We start from the raw sequence: 22,847 nt of genomic DNA, 5'->3' as shown, positions 1-22,847 counted from the left end.
GGACAGTCTTGGTCACCACGACCAACGCCGCCCCGTACGTGCCCAGGGTCTTGTTGGCCATGGTGAACCAGGAGAACGCCTGACCGTCTTCCGACATCTGGCAATGGCAGAACCTTCTGTCAGGCGGCTGCTCAGTTGTTTTCAAATTTTTTGTTTAAAAACACACTTATTGGCCACCCTTAATCACCCTTATTGTGGAGTCTGGGGCTAAAAAAATAGCGAAGTGGACTGTATGATGTTCGAGTGTAAATCGCAAGAAGTGTTATTTAAAAAAAAAAACTACTCAGATTTAGTCAGAATCCCACAAAGAATTGGAGTTCACCTTACTCAGGTTTATTGCTGGTCAAAGGCGCTGGACGACACAACAGGTACGACTTATTACATACAAACGGTATCCAGAAACCCCTCTCTTAACGTTAAATCCAGGTGATAATAGGTAGGGATGGTCTCGAGAAAAAAGGCAGGTTAGCGTGGGTAAACAAGGAATAGCAGGTTAGGAAGCGATAGGGATAGTTTGATAAAGGACGGCCAGGGTAGGGTGAGGTGGAGGGGGACGAGTGGGTTTCCACCCCAAGCTCGCCGAGCGGCGCCAGCAGAAGGGACACGGGAGGCTTCAGCCCGAACCGTACCTGACCTGTGCTTGACGCGCACTGCCCTCCCCTCTGACGCCGCGGCTACGGTCGGCTCGGGCCGGCGCCCCGGGCGCCGGTCACCCGCGGTTCACCGCTCGGTGCACCCGCGGCCGACCGCCGCCGCCGCGCGGCGGAGCCAACGAGCGCCGGCCGGTGGGGGCACAGCTACGCGCGCCGCCCGGCGGCGCACGGCGAGCGGCCGGCGGACAGCGCGGTGGGGAGGCAGAGGTGGAGAGGGGGTGCAGTCAAGGTTCAGAGGTAAGGTAAAATAAAGGAGGAAACACATAAATTTAACATTTCTCCCCACCAAAAAGTGCCCATGGGGCACTTTTTTAACAATAACACAATCACAGCTTAGATGCGCAGCCACCCGGGGAATGCTCCACATGCTCCGATCCTCTCATACCCGGCTGGCGACAGGTGCACCCCGTCGGTGCGGTGGTAGCCCGCATCCGCTACCGTGCGCGTGTTCTTCGTCATCTTCTTAGTGAGGGAACGTCTCAGACGGATCATCTCACAGGAGTCGCCAAGTCGGGTGTTTATCAGCCTTCTTTCCAGGTGAAACGCAGCAGTCCGCTCCCACTTTGCTCCGCGGTCCGCGCCCAGCAGTCGAGGTAGTGGTCCGAGGACGTACACCTTCTCGGCATGCGGCTCCAGTCTGCCAACCACTGACGTCGCGAGTGCAGCCACCCGGTCGAGCAGGTGGCTGGTGATCACCAGAGGGCTTTGCCGGTGGTATACATCGTTGCCGGAGCACCAGATGATGATGTGTCCCGGCGCCCGCTCCTCCGCCTCCATGGTGTCTTGCCATACCCGCACGTCCTCCTCCATATAGCGGCTCAGAGACCGCCACGTCTCGCCTCCGCGTGCTCGGTTGAGGATCCGATCTCCGGGGTCGCGAGGGGTGAGTCTCGAGGCCTTTGCTATGGAATCACCCAATAGTAGATGGAGCTTTGGCAGCTGGTCCGGGTCCGGGTGCTGGCGGTCTTCAGACCGACCTCTGGGCCCGTGTTCCGCGAACCAGTCCACTGCCTCATCCAGAGCAAGGTCGATCTCCATGATGGTGATGATCTGCAAACATACAGACAAGACACGTCGGAATGTGGCGTGGGCGTGCAGGGGGACGGAGGGGCACACACTTTCCATCATTGAGCAGCTTCCAGCTGGAAGAGCTTGTTGATGGGTCGACGAGTACGCTTCCCGCGCATGTATACGACTGCAGCTCGACAGTGCCCGTCTGAGCCGGCGATGAGCTCGTCCACTCGGGCCATAGGCCACCGGCTGCGTGGTCCCTCACCGTGGACAAGAACGACATCACCTACCGCAGGGATTCTGGTAGGACGTCCGCGGGGTGATACGGACCAGCCTCTTAAAGCTGCCACGTACTCTCGTATCCATCTCCGGATCAGATGATCACCCACGCGGCGGCGGTGCCGCCATGCTCTGTCGATCGGGTCTATGTGGTCCCCTGAATAGGATACTACACCCCGGACAGAGGTCACGCCGAACAGGAGATGGGCGGGTGTCAGAGGCTCCTCGTCACTGGAGGTGAGTGGGCGAAGGTTGAGATAGAAACCCAGCTCATACAAGGTTACGGCTAACTCGTCAAAGGAGAGGTGACATTGGTGTAAGGTAATCTTCAGGCAGCGTTTGGTGATCCCCACCAGTCGTTCCCAAAACCCTCCCCACCAGGGCGCGGCTTCGGGGATGAACTTCCACTTCACGCTGGGTGGAAGGTGAGGAACCAAGGCATGGAAAGTGCGGGCGTTGTCGCTGTATATCAGCTCTGGCGTAGATCTCAGGGCGAAGAATCTCCTCAAGGCCCGTTTCACATCATCCACGCCTTGCGATTTGACCAGCTCCAGATGTACGGCTCTGCTGGTGGCGCAGTGATCAGGAGTACCCAGACCTTCTGACTGCCATCGACATACAGGCAGTGTAACCAAATTGGTTTAGCGTTAGGGGGAGGATGTATAAAAAAGTCGTACGAGGATGTCACTATTTTCCAAAAACTAGTCTTCAGCCTCATTTTAGGTGCAGTTTTTACAGATAATGTGGAAAAAAACTATACCTGACGTCAAGTTCTGGTGGAAAGTAATAAAAAAACTCCAAATATTGTAATTAAAGATGTAAAAACACGGCATTGTAAGCGCGACAGTACGAGTATGACGGTGCGAATCGTACATTGCAACATTTTTAGTCTTTTTTCCTACACTATGTATGCTTTCACGACAAAAACGTCGTGATGATGTAATTTTAAAATTTCTGAGGATGTCATTATACTTTTCATTGGGGGTGACTTTCCCCGCAACATCACCAATTTGGCCACACTGCATACAGGGGACCGAAAAAGTCGATTCCGACTTTAGAGAACGGCCGACTGGGTTCGGTGCGGAAGGCTGGCAGCTTTCCGTCCACAGAGTGGTACCGGGTGCCTGTGTACCGTCGACACCTCCTGCAGGAGTTGACGATTTGCTTGACACTTCTCCGGCGGATCATGTAGTCCGCAGAGACCTGGGCCAGCGTAGCTCTCGTGCCCTGATGGAAGCATCGCTGATGAGCCTCTGTCACTATCAAGTTGGTAATGTGAGAGGCTCCGGGCAGAATGGTCAGAGGCGGCTCGTTGGTCCTGGGAATGGCGCACAGGAGGCCATCCTCGCTCAGTTGTGGTCGCAGCTTTGTCAGAGGTGAACCAGCGGGGACCATGTCGCCTCTTTTCACACATTGCAGTTCCACGGCGTGGAATTGCTCTTGAGCGTCTCGGATCCAGAAGTTGAGAGCCTCCCGGCGTTCTTCTGCGGTTAGCATACCGCTTATCCGGTGGTCCTTGTTTCGAATGTTGTGCACGAAACGTTTCACCCAGGCTGTTCTTTCGACCAACTGCTTCAGGCGTGAACAGCTTTTGAAGTCGAAGAGAACTTGGGTTTTCTGTTCAGCTGTTGGAGCAGTAGTAGTAACTGTAGTGACTCGTACCCTGTTCTCGGCTCGAGTCTCCTTCTTGGCTTCGTCTGATGGCTCGTCGATCTCGCTGGGCTGCAGCCCGTGCGATTGGATCATGAGGTGAGTGGGTCCTTCCCACCACTTGTCACAGCTGGAGAGCGCGGCGATAGTCAGACCACGTGTTCCCAGGTCGGCGGGGTTGTCCGTCCCTCTCACGTGACGCCACTGATCTCGGTTCGTCGACTCCAGGATGGAGGAGACGCGATTGTCAACGAACGTTTTCCGAGGTTTGTTGTTCCACAACCAGTACAACACATCCATAGAGTCGGTCCAGAAGACGACTCGCGGCTGTTGGAGCTGCAGGGCATCCTGAATGAATTTCATCAGGCGGGTTCCGATGAGGGCGGCCATCAGCTCCATTCTTGGAATGGTGAGATTCGCTTCCATGGGAGCTAACCTGCTCTTGGCCATGACGAGTCGTGACTCACCTCTCTTCAACAGGTACACTGCAGCGCAGTAAGCCAGCTGCGATGCGTCACAGAACACGTGGAATGTGCACTCATCGCCTTCAGCACTCTCACTGACTGCGAGAGATCGCGGAAACCACCTGCTGTGGAGGTGGGCGTCTTCCCACCAGATTCTCACTTCTCTTTGCAGGTCGTCAGGTAGGGTGTCATCCCAACCGAGCTCGGGGATCTTCCATGTTCTCTGGAACTGCACCTTACCTCCTATCAGCCACGGCGATAGGACGCCAAGCGGATCGAAGGTCTTGGATATGTTGGACAGCAGCTCTCGCTTCGATGTCGGACAATCAGTTTTTGGTATGCAGACAGCGAGTTGGTCTTCTTCGGTCCGCCAGATCATCCCGAGGACCTTTTCAGCGGGCGCGGCGTCTCCCGTTTGTCGAGACTTGTGTAGCTGCATGTTCGCCTCGGCAAAAACCTCGGACAATCGCTCCATGGCTGCCTTGGCTTCATCTCGTGTGGGGAACGAGGTGCATATGTCGTCCATGTAGATACCGGATCGAATCTTCTGACACAGTTCTCGATCAGTGGCGGTATATCCGTCCAAATGTATTTCGATGGTCTTGAGTAGCATGTACGGTGAGCATGAGATTCCGAAGGGGACCCTCGCAAATCTCAGTATCTGTTCTCTCCAGAGGAACTGCAGGTACTTGCGGTCGCTTGGTTTCACAGCCACTTGGTGAAAAGCAGCCTTTATGTCCGTCTGGCACCCAATGGCGTCTCTACGGAAGTTTAACACGACCGCCGGTAACTTCTTGAGGAGGTTATCTCCTGCATGGAGATAGTCATTCAGGCTCCGCCCAGCGCCATCTTTAGCGGAACCATCAAAAACGATGCGGAGCTTCTCATCGCGAAAGAGTCCTCTGTGGGGTAGGTAGAAGGCATCCGTCTCCGGTCGCTGATGAGGTGTTGGTCCTGGTTTGCCATCAGACGGGAGGGAGGAACAGTTCGATGAGGTCGGGGGTTTCAACCCACAGCCGTCACCGTCCTGCTTGACTCCACCCAGGTCCGGTCTCGGTGAGGCGCGAGATGATGGCTCCCCACCTTGCGGATAAGTCGTCTCCTCACTGAGGCTTGTCTTCCCTTGGTCAGCGGCCGATTCTATCACAGCATTCTCTTTCATCTCGGATAATTTTGCTCCATACTTCTCGGCTTTTTCTTCTGTCAACGCTCTTTCCATGCGTTGGGTTCGAGCTTTAGCAGATTGATAGTTGGACACGGGCCTTTGGTCTGATACCCAAGCGAGACCCATCTCATATCGGTTCTCTTTTTCATTCCATTCCGGAAGAGGGAACTTGGTGTCAGACCTCTTTTCTTCTGCTTCAGGAACAATGCCTACGGTGTCCAGGTCCCACATTCTCACTACGCTGTGAGAGTGATAGCTGCAGCGCAGAGCTGGTTCACCGGAGTTGCTGTCGTGGCGCCCATGCAGAACGTATCCGAACACTGTTTCCACAGCGCGCAGACGGTCGTCGATCTCCATCTGTTCCCACAGGACGATATCGTAGAGGTGGTCGACACCGATTAAGATGTCAACCGGTCCACCTTGGAAGTCGTCGGCCATGTTTTCCGGAAGCTGAGACCGGTCTGGGGTCCTGTCGTTCGCCGGAAGCTCTGCACACAGCTTGTCAGTGCTGTAGGCCTTGATTCTTCGAGACCCTCCGTCGAATCGGCTGCGCAGGTTGATCTCCACTTGACTGTATTCTCGTGCTTCCTCCAGCTTCTCCTGAAAACCGACACATGCGAATATATCGGTTCGAATAGCCGGTAGTCCCAGCTCCTGGGCTAGATTGGTCCGAATGTAGGAAGTATCGGAACCTCCGTCTAGTAGTATTCGCACCTGACGCCAGCCGGACCGGCCCTCGGCTTCAGCCAAGGCGGTTTGGTAGAAGCTGGTGCTTCGCTGCGAGGTGGCGCTGTAGCGGTGCCTGGATGCTGTGTCGTTCCGGTTCGCCACATTTTCCCTTGGCTGGGACGGGCCGTTGTCGGACTTCGATTGGTCCATGGAAGGCTCCTTCGGGACGAAGGGATTGGCGTGAGGAGACATATCAGATGCCTTGCTGTGGGGATGGCCTCTTGCTGGAAGATGCAAAGAGGAATGGTGGCTCTGGCCGCAGCTGCGACAGCTTCCACTGCGACACTGTCGGACGAGGTGCGGCCCGAGACACTGGAAGCAGAGTCCAGCCCTCCTTACCACCTCCCAGCGATCGTGCACGGTCATCTGATGGTACCGCTCACATCTGGACAGGCCATGTTGCCCTTGGCCGCACGCCGTGCAAAGCCACTTAGGCTCTTGGGGCTTGGCTTGAGTCTTAGCTCGTTGTGAGCTTAAGATGCTGGAGACTGACCTTTGAGACGTCACGGGACCGGCTTCTGTGTTTCTCGGCTTTGCCCTAGCACAGGTCACGTGTGAGGCATCTTCTCGGATTCTCAGCTCGTCCTGAAGATATTTGATGAAACACTCAAACTCGGTTCCTGATGCGTCAGCACCAAGGAACCGGGTCCTCGCCCATTGTAGGCGCCACTCCTCAGGAATCTTCTCCTTCATTACAGGCAGCAGAAGTTGACCATACTGGGAAGACGGCGTGTTCATAGCCTCGAGAGACCTGATGCAGATGGTGAACTCGTCGACGAGTCGCCTCATGGACTTCAAGTCGCTGGAGTTGATGACCCCTGGGAGATGTAGCAGGTTGGCCATCAGGGTCTCCCGTTTGAAGTCATCTCTGCCGAACCTGTCCTTGAGTAGGTCGATAGCGATCTGGTAGTTTGCAGCGGTGGTAGCCAGACCTTGGATTGACTTAGCGGCCTCTCCAGTCAGGTGCCCTCGGAGGTATACGAACTTCTCCACGGGTGAGTAGCTCCGGTTGTGGTGGACTGCAGAGCAGTACAGCTCCCAGAACTCTGTCCATGCGAGGAGATCTCCGTTGTATTTAGGTAGGTTGAGGTCGAGCCGGAACTTGTCACTCACCGTTGGTGTCTCGTGGGTGGGTTTGGTCTCGAGTCTGCCCAGAAGCCGCTTCGACATGAATGTCAGCTCGTCCAGGTCAGCCAGGTGGTTGGTTTCATCTGGAATGCCGCAGGTTTCCAGCGCCTCCTTCAGCTCTTCTAAGACGGTGAGTTGTTTCTCAGCTTGCTGGATGAGGTAGGCGACCGCGTCTGGATTTGCATTGGGATCTTGGTAGATGGCTCTCAGTTTACTGGTGAGCTTCGTGGTCTTGGTACGCTCTCTGGTTCGGGCTTGTTTCAGGTCTTCGGTCTTCTCCACCTCCGGCATGGTAAGGCAATGATAACAAGATTTAAATGATCAAATTAACAAAGGAAAAATCCGGATAGTCCACAGGATCGGCTATCCGGCCCGGAGGACCAAAATGTGGAGTCTGGGGCTAAAAAAATAGCGAAGTGGACTGTATGATGTTCGAGTGTAAATCGCAAGAAGTGTTATTTTAAAAAAAAACTACTCAGATTTAGTCAGAATCCCACAAAGAATTGGAGTTCACCTTACTCAGGTTTATTGCTGGTCAAAGGCGCTGGACGACACAACAGGTACGACTTATTACATACAAACGGTATCCAGAAACCCCTCTCTTAACGTTAAATCCAGGTGATAATAGGTAGGGATGGTCTCGAGAAAAAAGGCAGGTTAGCGTGGGTGAACAAGGAATAGCAGGTTAGGAAGCGATAGGGATAGTTTGATAAAGGACGGCCAGGGTAGGGTGAGGTGGAGGGGGACGAGTGGGTTTCCACCCCAAGCTCGCCGAGCGGCGCCAGCAGAAGGGACACGGGAGGCTTCAGCCCGAACCGTACCTGACCTGTGCTTGACGCGCACTGCCCTCCCCTCTGACGCCGCGGCTACGGTCGGCTCGGGCCGGCGCCCCGGGCGCCGGTCACCCGCGGTTCACCGCTCGGTGCACCCGCGGCCGACCGCCGCCGCCGCGCGGCGGAGCCAACGAGCGCCGGCCGGTGGGGGCACAGCTACGCGCGCCGCCCGGCGGCGCACGGCGAGCGGCCGGCGGACAGCGCGGTGGGGAGGCAGAGGTGGAGAGGGGGTGCAGTCAAGGTTCAGAGGTAAGGTAAAATAAAGGAGGAAACACATAAATTTAACACTTATCAATCCGTCGGATCTGTGGGAATCGTCCTCCGAACGCCGCACCCGAGGTCATCACCTCCAGATCACAGTCCGTCGCTGTCAGCTGGACACGTTTGATCGTCAGAGATCACGTTTGTTCTCGGAACGCGTCGTGAATGAGTGGAACGCCTTGCCCGACTGGTCGGTCACCTCTCTTTCCCTTGCCGAGTTTAGCCTCCAGAGGGCAAAAACTCCAAAAATAGCTGCTTTACGGAATGCGTTTTTCGACAATAACTTTCGACTTAAAAAAGCCACAACATTTCTATTGCCAGAATCGTGTTCCTCTCGCCGAGACGCGTAGAATGAACTATAATTTGACGTTGAAAGGTCAGCTTGAAAATTTGACCCTTGACCTGACCGGAAAAGATCATGTTACATATCAGTCGATGCGTCTCAACAAGACAAACACAGTGAGGCCATCCCCAGCGTTCTATCAATTTCCAATCGAGTTATTGGCAAAAATCTGTTTGCAGCCTCAAATGACCTCGAATGACCTTTCTAGAGGCTATCGGCAAAGAAGACTACTTGGTCGTCGCGGGTGGTCCAAATCATTGGACCACCTGTGTAATCGCCAGAGTAGTGTAATCGCCGCGCCACGTGTAATCGCCACGGCGATTGTGGATTGCTCTTGATCGTCAATACATACATACATACACACATACATTGTGATTCTGAAATATTTGGACTGTTCCTATGCGTATACACGGGCATTTTCATTTTTCCCCATTGACTTATAATGGAAAGGTCACTCCCCCTGGCCTTGCCTTAGGTCACGAATATAAAAATTCCGAGATATACAAATTATAGGCGTCCATAACATCATGCAATCCACCAAGTTAAAACCTCTCTGACAAACACTGCAGGCTGGACATGATTGCAAACTTTTTTAGGCTTGGTCAGTTAACTTGACCTGGTGACCTGACCTGACATGAACTGGGGTCAAAAATTTCACACATTGTCCAAAATTGATGTACAGAAAGCTACTCAAAGCGGCGCACGCGCCGTGGTTTTTTATTCACACGCAAAAAAACGCGACAGGGTGGTAACATGTGCCCCCCCCCCCCCCCCACTGGGGCGAAGGCTAAATACGTAGCCACTAGCCAGCACAATTTGCAAGTCTTTAATTAAATGAAGGCAGAACACAATGGAACCGCGTGAAACCACAGGCCGCCATGTGTTTAAATATGAAGCGCAATGTATTGAAACACGAGCGCCAGCTGCGCCGCGCTTGAGCGCAGCCATATCCTGGGAAAATGTTCCGTATATAGTTGCAAGCTCTCAATTATAGTTGTTGTTTTTTCTACATGATATAGTATAATTCTAGTGTATACTAGGAAAAACTTTGGAGTACCAGACTCTTTATTGCCCTGATCCGGATATAGTAAGATATGTGTGCCAAAGAGACAGATATCAGGAATAGTTAGATCTGTTCTATGACCTAAAATTATTTTTAGTGTAAAACTGGCCCCCATTCAACAGAAATGGTACCCAAAATCTAGTCTGATTTGAAAATTCTACTAAATCCATAGACTTTAATGTTTAATTGACAAAATTTGAGAGGGTTTTATGAAAAAACATGGCCAAATATGAAAAAAGCGATGCTATCTTGTGGAGTTACACGTCTACTATCTGCGCCTTTTCGAGTGTTTTCCAATCTGAGGTATGCAAATCGTGTTCCCAAGAGACTGAATGTGAGCTTTAGAGCAAGGCAACAGCAAGATTATAATGTTTCGTGGAATATTATTTCGGTGCTAATTACTAAACAAACAATGGCCGGCCGGCCACGAGCCGTACTTACCTGATGGTACTGTTACCGCCGCCGCCGGCATAATTCCGCCTGATTCCGACTGCACCGCTGGACACCACACTGCGGCGAGCGACCCCGCTGTCAGACTCGGGCCGAACGCACCCCCTCCCCTACCCCCACTCCAGCTGTGGCGAGGGTGAGGGTATTCACCGCATCAAACCTACAGGCCGCCTGGACCCTTATCTCGAGACCAATAGTACTTAAAGGTAGTGTGCCAGCTTTCCTGGACCATATGGAGTTAAAGGGACTATCCCACCTTTAACATGGGGTTTGAGTTGAGATAGCCAAGTTTGCGGCGAGGTTCAGAAACCACTATCTATCTAGGTTGCAACCCCCGCGGCCTCTTGGTGTTGAAGAAATTCGTTCCCTTCATTTGAAAATGGGCCTTGTACAAGGCCCTATCTTCAACATGGAGCGACCGTTAGTGTGATGTCACCTCGTTTAGTCATTCTGATTTAAATGGGTTTGTTCGTTGAAAAATCGCTTAAAACTTGGTCTGAACTTTGTTGTGGTGCCTACAGAGTAAAAAGAATCAGCTTTATGACAGTAATGTGGCCTGGGGAAGGAGGTAATTTTGGGCTGTGACGTCACATATTTGAAAGTTTGTGTTTGGAATATGGGAAGTCTAAGATGTTTAATGAAAATAAATGCCAGAACCGTGTTCCTGGTCATCCAATCTATAAAGTCGGGCACAATTTAACTGGTTTTAACAACATTTTAGAAGGTGGGATAGTCCCTTTAATGACCCGGATAAGGAGAACCGGATTTTTAGAACTTATCCATACCTTCAAAACTCATGGAAACGTCTTAAATTCTTCGAATTTTGAGTACCCCAGTGCGAAATTCGGCCCGACGGGTTGTCGGTCGTACCCCAACCACATTTCACACCACAATGAACAATAAATGCACACACTAAAATCGCTATTACCGATAGGCTCATCCAGGGGGGTTCATTCCTGTGTTAAAGGGAATATTCAAAAGTGGCAATAGGCCAACTGGCTCGCTGATTGGCTGTCAGCCTTGCCACGTCATACTATCCCCTGCTGCACACACCACTATAGTAGCCCGTGGTTACTTTTTGACCTCGTTTGAAAAATATCTTTGAGTTTGATGCAAACTTGGGGCTTTTTATGAAAATTAAATTTTCTTTACAAGAGACACATGTGCACAAAACTAAATATTTCACTTAAAGTTTTACAAATTTTGGGATGAACGATAACCGTACCCCTGGTGACGTCATTTATCGTTTCCCTGATTTACACAGAAGACAGTCCCCCTAGAAAAGGTCTGAATGGCGCATGATACAATATCGGCGCAAACTTGTTTAGCTGTTGTTGCGGTTTGGTTGCGGGTTGTATGTTGTATTACCTACCGTGATATTTTGAAAATATTTGAAGTTATTACGAAGTTCTTTTGAAAATTGACTAGGCTTCTGTGGAAGACATCGTCAAGGCGATCATCACCATAATATTGACATGTAAATGTCCTGCTATACCTTTCAATTTGGGTAAAACAGGTGGGTATCAGTCCACCTATATTTGTTATGCTTATATCTTAAGAAAAATTCCATCCATATCAATCTGTACTGCGGTGTCTAACTGGAAGGGTGTTTATTTTGTTATATTCTCAAAGAAAATGTGCTTGCTGGTTATTCTTGATAGGTGTTCAAGACAAGATATAAAACTATTCTGATTCGTAGTTCACATTGGCATGTGTCAGCTTACTGTTCTTTTTTTAAGGAATATGTCAACAAAACAAATATAACTCATGCCAGGCCATTTAAAGGGACACTCCCACCTTAACATTAGTTTTGAGTTGAGATAGCCAAATTGGTGGCCATGGCCTGCAAATACCGGTTTGGGCACCCACAACATCGAAAAATGCTTTAATTCGAAGATATGGAATTTCAAACTTGCAGTTTTCGGATTCTAAGGGGCTAGTGCATTGGAATGCCCCCTTAGAATTTGTGACGTCAGCGGAGATCTAACGATTTTTAAATCTTAGACTTAAACCATCGTTAACACGTGGTGGTATACGCTGCTTTGCGCGCAACGTCTGCCGCACTTAAAGGCTGCCAAATTATTGCTTCCAAATAAAGTCGCTAGTAACAGGGGAGATCCCAAAAAGTAAACAAAAGTAAAAGCCTAATATCTTGAAAACCAGTGAATATGTTTCGGTGAAATTTGGTAGATATTCGTTTTCGCTCTTTCTGAACCAAGGGACATCATGCTTTCATGCCAATTCATTAACTTTTTTGAAGGTGGGAGGGTCCCTTTAAATAATTGGCTGAATAATTTTATACTTTCTTTGATGCTATTAAAACAAAGATACTGATGCTTTCCGAGCATCAGCTTGGTGTGCTAAGCGACTTCTCCACAGCCCTGGTTCCTGAGCCTGTCCTGGACTCCTGATGCATGAGTGCTTGTTGCGGTACAAAAAAAAGAAATTGTTAATAACTTTGTTGATTATGCTTTATAAGTTACCATAATGAAAATAGTAATGCTACCTTGCATAAGGATCAGTGAACTTTCTTAGCACCAATTTACACTGCACATGTTTGCTCATAACTAGCTCATTTTTAATTGAAATCCATAGGAAGCTTGAACAGTGAAAAAATAAAAGTATGCAGCATGCACCATATCTATTTTACTCTGGTTTTGTCTTTCTTACCCATGCAACAATAGATTTAAACCTGAAAGTCGTGAATCATATAAATGCCACTGTCGGTGCGGACACCTGATTTTTCCCCTGCTTCTTTTGTTATAAATTTGAATCACAGTTTACATTTATTTTGCATTTGGAACTGTCGCCCTACTTTGTGTAGGTATTATTTCAACCCTTCACTCACATATTGCCCCATCCACTAAACAAGCCATCATATTCCTTCCAGGGGCGGATCCAGAAAAACTCCAGGGGGGTCATGAATCAAAGTGGGGCCCCTACCTATACCCAAAATTAAAAACTCGATGGATTTTGGCCACTTAATTTTGGTGGGGCCCTATTTTTAGTTTTTTTCGTTTTTTATTTTTTTCCCTGCCCCCTGGGCCCTGACAGAACTGTGGTGCCCCTGCAAAGCCTGAAGTGTCCCTGACAGGCACATGGTGCCCCTGACGGGCCCAAGGTGCCCCTGCGAGGCCGGTGGTGCCCCTGGCTGGCCTCTGGTGCCCCTGACAGGCCTGTGGTGCCCTTGAAAGAACTGTGGTGCCCCTGGGCCCTGACAAGCCTGAGGTGCCCCTGATAGGCACGTGGTGCCCCTGACAGGCCCGCGGTGCCCTTGCTAGGCCTGTGGTGCCCCTGACAGGTCTGCGGTGCCCCTGCTAGGCCGCTGGTGCCCCTGGGCCCTGGCAGGACTGTGGTGCCCCTGATAAGCCCAAGGTGCCCCTGGGCCCTGCGAAGCCGGTGGTGCCCCTGCGAGGCCGGTGGTTCCCCTGTGAGGCCGGGGGTGCCCCTGGCCCCTGCGAGACCGTTGGTGCCCCTGGCGGGCCTGTGGTGCCCCTGGGAATTGATAGGCCGGTGGTGGCCCTGGCAGGCCTGTGGTGCCTCCGCGGGGCACCACAAGGGCCCCAAGGGGGGGCATGACCCATATGACCCCCCTTGGATCCGCCACTGATTCCTTCTGCCTTGTTTGTGATATATGTGCTTGTGTCCCTTTCAGATCCTGCAATTCCTACATATCCAAAAGAACCAGTACCCAGTCCGCGCAGTGTAGAAGACCTGACAGACACCGGTGTCCCGTTCGCGCAGCGCAGCGCAGAAGAACCGGCAGACGCCGATGTCCGGCCCGCGCTTCAAGAACTGACAGACGACAGACGCTGATGTAACGATGTGCCACCGGGGCAGCGCAGTAAACCCGACGGACGCCGACGTCCAGTCCGCGCAGTGTAGCGCACAAGAACTGACAGACGTCGGTGTCCCGTCCGCTCAGAGCAGCGCAGAGGACCCGACAGTCGCCAGTGTCCCACTCCCGTCCACGCATTCTAGCGCAAAAGAGCGGCAAGGTGGCATGACAACAACCAGTCACCGCGTCTGAATCGAGCTTGGCATGACAAGCGCATTTACGACTGCGTCTCGCCAGATATCCTTCTGCAATCCGGCGCCAGTCCGGACAGATGCGTACATCATTGTCATCGTTCGATTACTGCGTTTTTACATAATAAATTATTTTCTCCGTCACGCTCGACCCTGTCTTATTGTTTTCAGTTGAAATTGTTGTAGGTATATGTTTCTTGTTACGTGTTGGGTAGCCTATTGGGTCTTGTGAAGAAATCGAGAAGTCCCTTGGGGCTATTGAAGTGATCTTCTTTTGGTCTTTGTATTAGACGTCTAGCTCAGTTGGCCGGCTAGTTATTGTTCTTCAGTGAGGAACTTCGAGCTGATGGACACGGCGCTGAATTTTCAATAAGCGCGAGCTGAAGCGAATCGATATAGATTACTGACGGGATTGACTGCAGCTGGTGTTGGCAGCCGCAGCCAGCTGTCATTAGGCTAGGTTTAGCCAGTTGTCAAGCCTCGTCTGAACGTGTGGGCATTTTGGCTTTTAAAGCTCTCAGAAGTCCGGATTTCTTTTCAATTGGGAAGTGCCCTATCGACAAGCTACCCATGACATCTCAATTCTCAACCCTTCACCCGTCCATTCAAAACATTTGAAAAAAATCCTTATTAAAAGCGTCATCAAGGAAAAAGAACCACGACAAGGGGCAAAGAGCACTGCAGCTTAACCCGCGACCTGGTGGGAGGGGGGGCTATTTTTTGCCCCCCCCCCCCTCCAGACTTTTCGATATATCTCCAGAACCGCTGCGCCGATCGTCACCAAAATTGAGTACCCTCCCGGACATCAATTTTACACATGGTGACCAAAAATTTTCCAAAGGCTATGATAAGTTGGCCTGAAATGACGTCAGAGTGACGTCATGTTCTGCCGTTTTCGACCCAAAAAAGGGTTTCGCGGGAAGAGCTGTCAGGCCTATAGCTTTGCAAATACAGAAAAATGATAAGAACATAAAAGCTGTAGAATTGACAGGGCTACAAAACTGCTATCTCGGATTTTTGAAATTTTTGGATTTTGACCCCTAAAAATAAAAAAATAGATTTTTTGGATATAATGATCGAAAAATCCAAAAAGTTTTTTGAATTTCGCAAAAACCGGAATATATGTGATAGTCCTTACCGCCTTCCATCCACATACCAAAATTGAGATTGATACCTCTTTTTTTGGCTAAGTTATAGCGAAAAAACTGTTCAAAATTGATGACGTCAAATTTTCAAACTCAATTTTTAGCAATTCTAGACCCCGTAGCGCAAAACAAAGACCACCATTAGACTCCCCATGACGAGCTGCATCGAATCAATACCCATTTTATGCAAAACTATCAACTTTAAAATTTGACCTTTTTTGGCCTGACCTTGACCTGACCTTGACCTGAACCTCACCAGAAAGTGACCTAAGCCGTTTCTGATAGTCTTATAACCAACACCATTGAGTTGGAAATGAAAAATTGGCCATAAAACATGCATCACACAACCTTAGTAAAGTTTGGCTCATGTGACCTGACCTGTGACCCTTGGTGACCTGACCTGTGACGTGACCTGGTATTGTCAGTGACCTCTAATAGCAACATATCTACTAGGCAACTGACGCCCTATCGCTGATTCTCGACAAAATGCGTTTTCCTCGGTGTTATAGCGCATTCCCTAGAAGACCCGTGAACGGTGAAACATTTCATCTTTGACCTGACCTGTGACGTCATCGGTGACCCCGAGGTCAATGAAATTTGGTTTCCGTCGACAAATTTGACAGGCCTTTTGAACGCCGTTTGAATTTTGCGGATCCGTCCAGTAGTTTCGGAGATACGAGGGGGGGCAAAAAATAGCCCCCCCCCCACCAGGTCGCGTTATAAACAGACCCCACCAGGGCGCGGGTTAACTACAGACGCACTGCACATCGCTAGTATGTAGTGCGACGGCGAGTCCATTTACCGAACGTATCATAATGTCCGCCTGATTGTCCCTAATCCAAATGCATCATCGAAAAGACGAGACATTTTTCTTCGAAACATCTCAGAACCATTTTTCACTAAACCTATTACTTTTTCCAAAAATACGTTAAAAAGCCTGCCGCCCGCCCGGCGTAATGCATTTACGGCAGGCGCAAGGGGGCCGCTAGGGTCTTTGTGACGTCACAGTAGTTCCACGCTCCGGCCGGTAGGTGGCGGGCCGATCGGGCCTATTGCCAGTTTTGGAAACCGGAGTAGCCTACCTGGTTATATAGCCTTGGGCTCATCCAATCAAGTTTCGATAAACCCGTTCATCATCATCTGCGGTTTCGATCACGCCCGTTAGGTGGCTTCTGCTCATACTTTGTGGTGCGGTGGTGGTGCGTCGGGCCGCGCGCTCTGACTTCGGCCAAGAAAAATGCGTCAGCTGATCATTGTCATTTCTGCCACTTTCGTGTGGTGAGATGGGTTCATAACTTAACAGACGGCTGTTTCATATCAATTATTTTACATAAAATCATATTTCAAACCATAAATTAATATTCGACAGCCAAATTAAAGAAACAATACCAATACAGGCTTACAGTTTAAGTTCGACATTGTCTTGTCTACGATTAGACAGCTGATAACTCATTCCCGTACGTCGTAACTCTATAATGACCTTTGTTTATTGTCACATTGCGCCGCATTCGCGATTGCTGCCGACGCCTGTTTGCAGGTCAGCCCACTACAGTTGTTATACATATCGAAAAACCGATAAACTTTTAGGCGAAAAAAAACACTATTCCAGGCCCATTTTTGATTTTTTTGCGATATTAGGTAAAAACAGAAGCTTCTTATCCTAGGAAAAATAAAATGGGAAATCATTGGAAGGTGGCACACTATCTTTAACTGTTAGCTGTATGAAAGAGGTTTTAAGGCTGTTTTTTACACTTTGGTACAGCCAGCCCCCGGTCAACAGACATGGTAGCCCAAATCTAGTCGGATATGAAAATTCTTCTAAATCCATAGACTTTAATGCTAAATTGACTGTATTTGAGAGGGTTTTATGAATATACATGACCAGATACAGAAAAAAGAGAGATGCTATCTTGAAGATTAAATCGTCTACTATCTGCGACTTTTGAAGTATTTTTCAATCTGAGGTACGGAAATCGTGTTCCCAAGAGACTGAAAGTAGCCATGCTTTACATTAGACCCAATGGCAAAAATTCGGAATCTGACGAAATTGGCCATTTTTACGTCTAATTTATGAAAATTCTAGATAGGATATATAAAAACCCGAGATGCTATCAGGTGGGAAATTTCATTGTCTATTACCGCTTTTTGAAATGTTTTTCGATCTGAGACCGGCAAATCGTGTTCCCAAGAGACTGAAAGTAACCCTGTTCTACAGCAAGACAATGGCAGAATTCTAATATTTGATGGAAGATATCTTAGGTGATAATAACCTTACTACTAATTGCAATGCTTCATTGGAAGGCTCAACACTGGCACTATCATCGGTATTTGCATTGCTATTTCACTGAACAACAAGAAATAACGTTTTGAAGCCTTTGAATATTGACTTACTTTTCATCGACGGGCTCGATCCCCATCACCACCAACAATTTCCCGGGAAGTCAGGATTTTGCAGCTATTTAAGCAGAATTGCAGAGCTGTGTTAATACTACGGCACTTAAAAACACATTTTAAGAAAACTGTTTTTTTTCTTACCATGAGTTAGATCTCAGAAACAGCAACATGTCGATATAATGAGGAAAAATAAGTGCAAATGATCGCGCAAGAGAGTATCCTTAGCTCCCTAGCAACCACCTAGCAACGTAAGGTAAAATAGTAAACAACTCCTGTTGATATCAGGTACTCAGCCTTGGAAGCACACTAGACGGTCACCATAATGGGCTTTATACTGAAGTTTGCATACCAGAATGGATGTTTCCAACTAAAATTATTTTTTCGCGAAAATTATCTTTGTTGCCCTACTATTTTTCGTAAAACCGAGATATACAAACTTCATGACATCAAAAATAATATTGTGATAATAAAAAACCGCCATATAAAACAAGATAATTCCTGAGATCATGCCTACTAAACTTGGTCCTACCCCCTAATTCAATATACCGTGGGTACAGCAACGCCCCTTGGATTTCAGTATATTGTTTTTGTTGGAGGTAGTGCGAATGTCCATCATAAATATAAAGCTGTCACGTGTCAAATAGCGTAAAAAGGTGAGAAAGGGTGCATGACCTTGAACGATATTAAGATGCTCATCCTGAGAAAACTATGAGACGGCGTTAAATACAAATTAGTTTTTTTGGGATCAGTTTACATTAAATTCGGAGTTTTCCAAAAATTTGGTGGTGTCCGATTTTTTCAATAAGGGTTACGGTCCAGAATATGTTAGCAGTAAAACAAATGTGAATATTTTGAGAACCACTTGACGGCGTGAAATAAAAACATGATTTTCGCAATCAGGAGCTCAAATTCTATCAGCTGAGCAGGTTTGAGCCAAATCTGAGGGGTCCGCGAATGTGCACGCGAGTCTGAATGTGAATATAATGCAACTTTATGCACGTCTTCGCGCGAAACAAGTCCCGCTCTTTCAGCTGACAAACTATTGCTTCCACATAAAGTCGCTAGGAACAGGATCCGAAAAAGTAAACAAAAGTAAAAGTCTTGAAAACCGGTGAATATTTTTCGGTGAAATTCGGTAGATACCTATTCGTTTTCACTCTTTCTGAACCGAGCGGCATCACTTTCATGCCAATTTATAACTTTTTTAAAGGTCCCTTTAACTAATCGGGAACCGGTCATTCACATGGTATAATTAGGCGACGCTCGATTTTCTCAGGTTCAGTTTGCGCCTGCTTCACTGGCTAATCCGTGTGCTTAGTCAAAAAACGTACTTGGAGCCCTGCCAAACCGGCAGAAAAGAAAAAAACACATCGGAAAAGTTTTAGGTATGCCTAAACCTGTCTTATCAGTTGTGATAGATCAGTTGGGCAAACTAGACCTTTGGAATCAAAATATGGAGGCATCAAAAGATTGATTCCTTATGACCATATTTGGGGATAAATGCAGACCATTTCTAACTTACCAATCACATAAAAATAAGAGTGTTTCAAGAAGGAGCATGCCTGATCTTGAACAGAAATGCTGGAACTATCTCCTAAGCAAAATAATATTGCTCCTATCATAACAATTTAAATTCCATATGTAGTGAAAGGCAATCAAGGAATTGATTCACTTTAAACAGATAATCATAATATTTATTCCACATCAGCTGGCTAATCATTATTTTGATTCACAGGTAATGTTAACAGATAGGTAACAATGACTTGCAAGAATACAGCATTTATCTTGCTATTAGTCTCATTTAGTGGTATCACTGGTATCCTCAGCACCACAACACTTACCTATAGCATTGTTGTACTTAAGCTTCACTACATTTGATAACAATTCACAATTTTTAAATGTCAAGAATACAAAAACTGATGCAACAGGTAAAACCATATAATTAATATAAAAGCACTACAACAATGATAATAAGGGGCTTAAAAAATTAATTTTGCCATTTTACACAAATAATGATTGTTTAGTACCTATGTGATTCATGATACGAAAATAACATACAGTGTGATTTCCTCAAAACAGCTTTTACGTAATGGACAGTGGCTCTGTCTTTTTCCCATTCACATGGCCAAAGGCACAATTTCTTAGTTTTGAGGCAACATTTATTGCAAACCTACCACATTTTTCTACTTTTTTAAAGAAAAATCTCACCGTCATGGGCGGTAAATTACCCGTAACGATACCGTAACAACCGTAACGATGCATTTGAAGTCAAAAGTGTACACAAATGAATCAAAAAATTGATTCCATGCCCATATTTGGTCATGGCTCCTCCCACCAGAATCAAATTATTGATGCCTCCATATTTTGATTCCAAAAGTCTAGTTTGCCCAACAATTAGTTAGTTTGCCCAAAAGTCTAGATTGCATTCCTTACTAAGCGCCGCTATCTTAACCGCATCGACTCTACTTTGCATTAGTTCCGCAGACTGCACAACTCTTGAGATGGACACCATTAAAAAAAAAAAAAAACTAAAGATAAATAGAGCCCGACAAGCGACCGGAAGGGGCCGGCTCGCGCACCCCGCACCAAGCCCGCGCTGCCACCGCACTATGTTTTAACTCAGGACCAAAACTGGCCAGGGCTCGTAACTAAGAAACTATATGAGATACAAACGTGTTTTTGGGCTCAAACGAAACGTTGGTGACTAACGATCATTTAGAGTGCAAAATGTGTCGGACCAGATGCTTATGTACTTGTTTATGACGTCACAAGTGTCACGAAATATATAAAAAATATTGTCATGTTCTAGCTATGAATGCACGCACATTTAGGTATCTGTAAATTTAGAGTAATCGCAAGTCTGAGCAAGGCTCATCGACGAGGCAAGTCAAGTTTGAGGACATGACCTTGTTAATTAGCGTTGATGATCCCAGGTGACCTTGAATGCTCTTATAGGTATAGGACTTATTCATATAGGACCTACAATCTTTATATTTATTTCAAAAACATTTTTAAACGTATATTTTTATATCAACTTGATGTTAACCCGGTCTCCACTTAAGTAAGTCCTCCAGAGTCTTGTATGTTTTACGTCACATGACTCACGAGCGGATCCAGCTAATCCGTTTGGAGAGGGCAAAAGTTTCCGACCCATTCGGTGACCCCGACCCACCGCCGCGCCGGTGACTTTACAACGCTTCACTACGTCTGCAATATGCATGCGTGCAGCTCAGGGAGTTCCATCTGTTATCAGCATACCGACCTAAATAATGAGCAGCGAGCGGTCAGCTCCATCCCTTAGAATGGTTGTGACGGAAAGACCCGCTTTTCGTCCAGATAGGCATCGACGCCGTATTATAGGTATTTATCATCACCAAAAGCTTTGGGAGCGGCAAAAGGATAGTTTTTCCCACACGATTCAGCTATGGGGAGGGCAAATACCCACTATGCCCTTCACTGGATCCTCCAATGCATGTCGTGAAATGGTAGAATGTATCCTAAAACTTCTTACCAATTCCTACTGTATGGTGCGTTATGTACCTACCATGCAACGTGCACGTAAAAGCACTTCATTGCCATACTAACTGACGCTTACTGCAACAAACGGATACTTTTTATAAAGGTGGACAGCACTAATGATACCATACCACCTACATTGAACGTATTAATACTGACTGAAGAGGCCGATGATAACCCTGCCGAACGCAAACAGGTGATGGACGATCAAAAGCCGATCATCGTGATCAGCGATGCGTGCTGTGGCATGTCTCATACAGTCACCTTTCAGTTCACAGTCCCATCGCAAACTGGGCAGTGGGCACAATGAATATTTAATTGCGCTCCATCAGGGATTAAAATATGTTTAAAACTATGAATTTGCTGCAATAGCCATGGGGTGGAAATTTCCTGTTATAGACCAGGTACTATACATAATTAATTACACCGATAATGCTGTTGATATTTAAGAAATGTATCATAGACCTCTGTACACCAGAGGTGTACAGTACAGAGGTGTACAGAGGTCTAATGTATATTTCATAGGAATGCTACAGTTTTTGAATGAACAACTGTCATTCACCGACATTGTCCGGTCTCTGGTTCCGGAGACCCTTTGTTTTCTTCTCGCGACACATGGAAATGCAACTGGCACGTGTCGTGGGGGTCGTGCCGTCAGCTGATTACGCCCCAGGGTACGGCAGGTCGCACACAGGTCGGTGACCTTCCATGGGCCACCAACTCGTCACAACAGACGAGAGAATGAACGAGGAGTACTAGCATTTTCCCTTAACGCACGCTAGGGCCCGTCCCATGGCTCAGCAGGAGCAGCCATGACTCATTCAAAAAAGTGTTCACCCCCAACACCGGCGCACTCAGGCGCAGCTGAAATTTTGAGGACATGTAGACAACTCCTTGACCCACAGTGTGGTGGTAGTCTGAGACCGTACACTAGCGTACAATTTTTTGTAGCTCTATAAGAACATTGACATTTTTTCAAAAAAGTGTGTCAATGTAAGGGCTGACGGAAATCAATAAATGTAACACCTATGTGCATTATAATTGCATAAATTATGACTCATTACAAAGCCAAAAGTTCGCGCTATCGTTTGGTACCCAAATTATATAGTTTTGTCAATCCAAAGCTCGAAGATGTTGACGTGAAGCAAGGTGACTGTTTCTGCGTTTGTTTGCCGAAGTTTAGCTTTTGAAAGTTGTCCGACTTTGTTGTACATTTTCAACGTTTTCAAAAGTAAAGAGAATAAAAGTTTCCATCGTTAAAGATGCTCTGATCATTTCTGAACACGATAGTGGCCAAATGAATACGTTTAAAAATAGTTGATATTTCACGTCCTGGCCAGTTTTTGGCCAGCGTTAAAACACGGTGCACCGGTAGCCGAAGATAGAAGCGGCCGCTTCCGGCCAGCCGTTGCCATGGCAACCAGACGACGAAGGGGTATCCATCCCGTTCCTTTCTGTATGACATTCGGTCCACTCATTACAGTAAAACACGCGGTAATCTCTGCAAGGCGCACCCCACCCCACCCCCACGAGCTGGAGCAGCCCGTGCACCCCCCCCCCCCAAACGTGCACTCACCCGTGTTGGCGTCCCGGCAGCCGCGCAGACATCTTGGACCCGGGCCGGCCGGCCGGTCAGCAGGCACAATCACTGCAGATAGCGCGGCGCCGCAGACCGCTCCGACATCCCGCGCCGACGCTCCGCAGTCCGCCCTCCTCCGCGCTCCGACCACGTCT

The 22,847-nt window shown here is 48.1% G+C and overlaps 1 protein-coding gene across 1 annotated transcript; it reads right to left on the bottom strand.

The window, feature by feature from the left end:
• Positions 1 to 374: 374 nt before the first annotated feature.
• Positions 375 to 22,825, bottom strand: LOC122373958. The gene is made up of 2 exons (XM_043352462.1): positions 22,690 to 22,825; positions 375 to 1,703 (listed from the first exon to the last, which is right to left on the bottom strand). The coding sequence occupies exon 2, from the start codon at positions 1,689 to 1,691 to the stop codon at positions 987 to 989; it is 705 nt and encodes a 234-aa protein (XP_043208397.1). The 5' UTR covers positions 1,692 to 1,703; positions 22,690 to 22,825; the 3' UTR covers positions 375 to 986.
• Between the last annotated feature and the right edge of the window lie 22 nt (positions 22,826 to 22,847).

The sequence above is a fragment of the Amphibalanus amphitrite genome, unplaced genomic scaffold, assembly GCF_019059575.1.
Source record: "Amphibalanus amphitrite isolate SeventyFive unplaced genomic scaffold, NRLGWU_Aamphi_draft 000004F_arrow, whole genome shotgun sequence".
In the NCBI taxonomy this organism is placed as follows: domain Eukaryota; kingdom Metazoa; phylum Arthropoda; class Thecostraca; order Balanomorpha; family Balanidae; genus Amphibalanus; species Amphibalanus amphitrite.
Note: the sequence above shows the minus strand (reverse complement) of the source record. Positions and strands in the feature narration are given on the sequence as shown.

Excerpts from the sequence above, each read along its gene's own strand:
- LOC122373958 (XM_043352462.1), bottom strand. The coding sequence starts at position 1,691 with ATGGAGATCGACCTTGCTCTGGATGAGGCAGTGGACTGGTTCGCGGAA.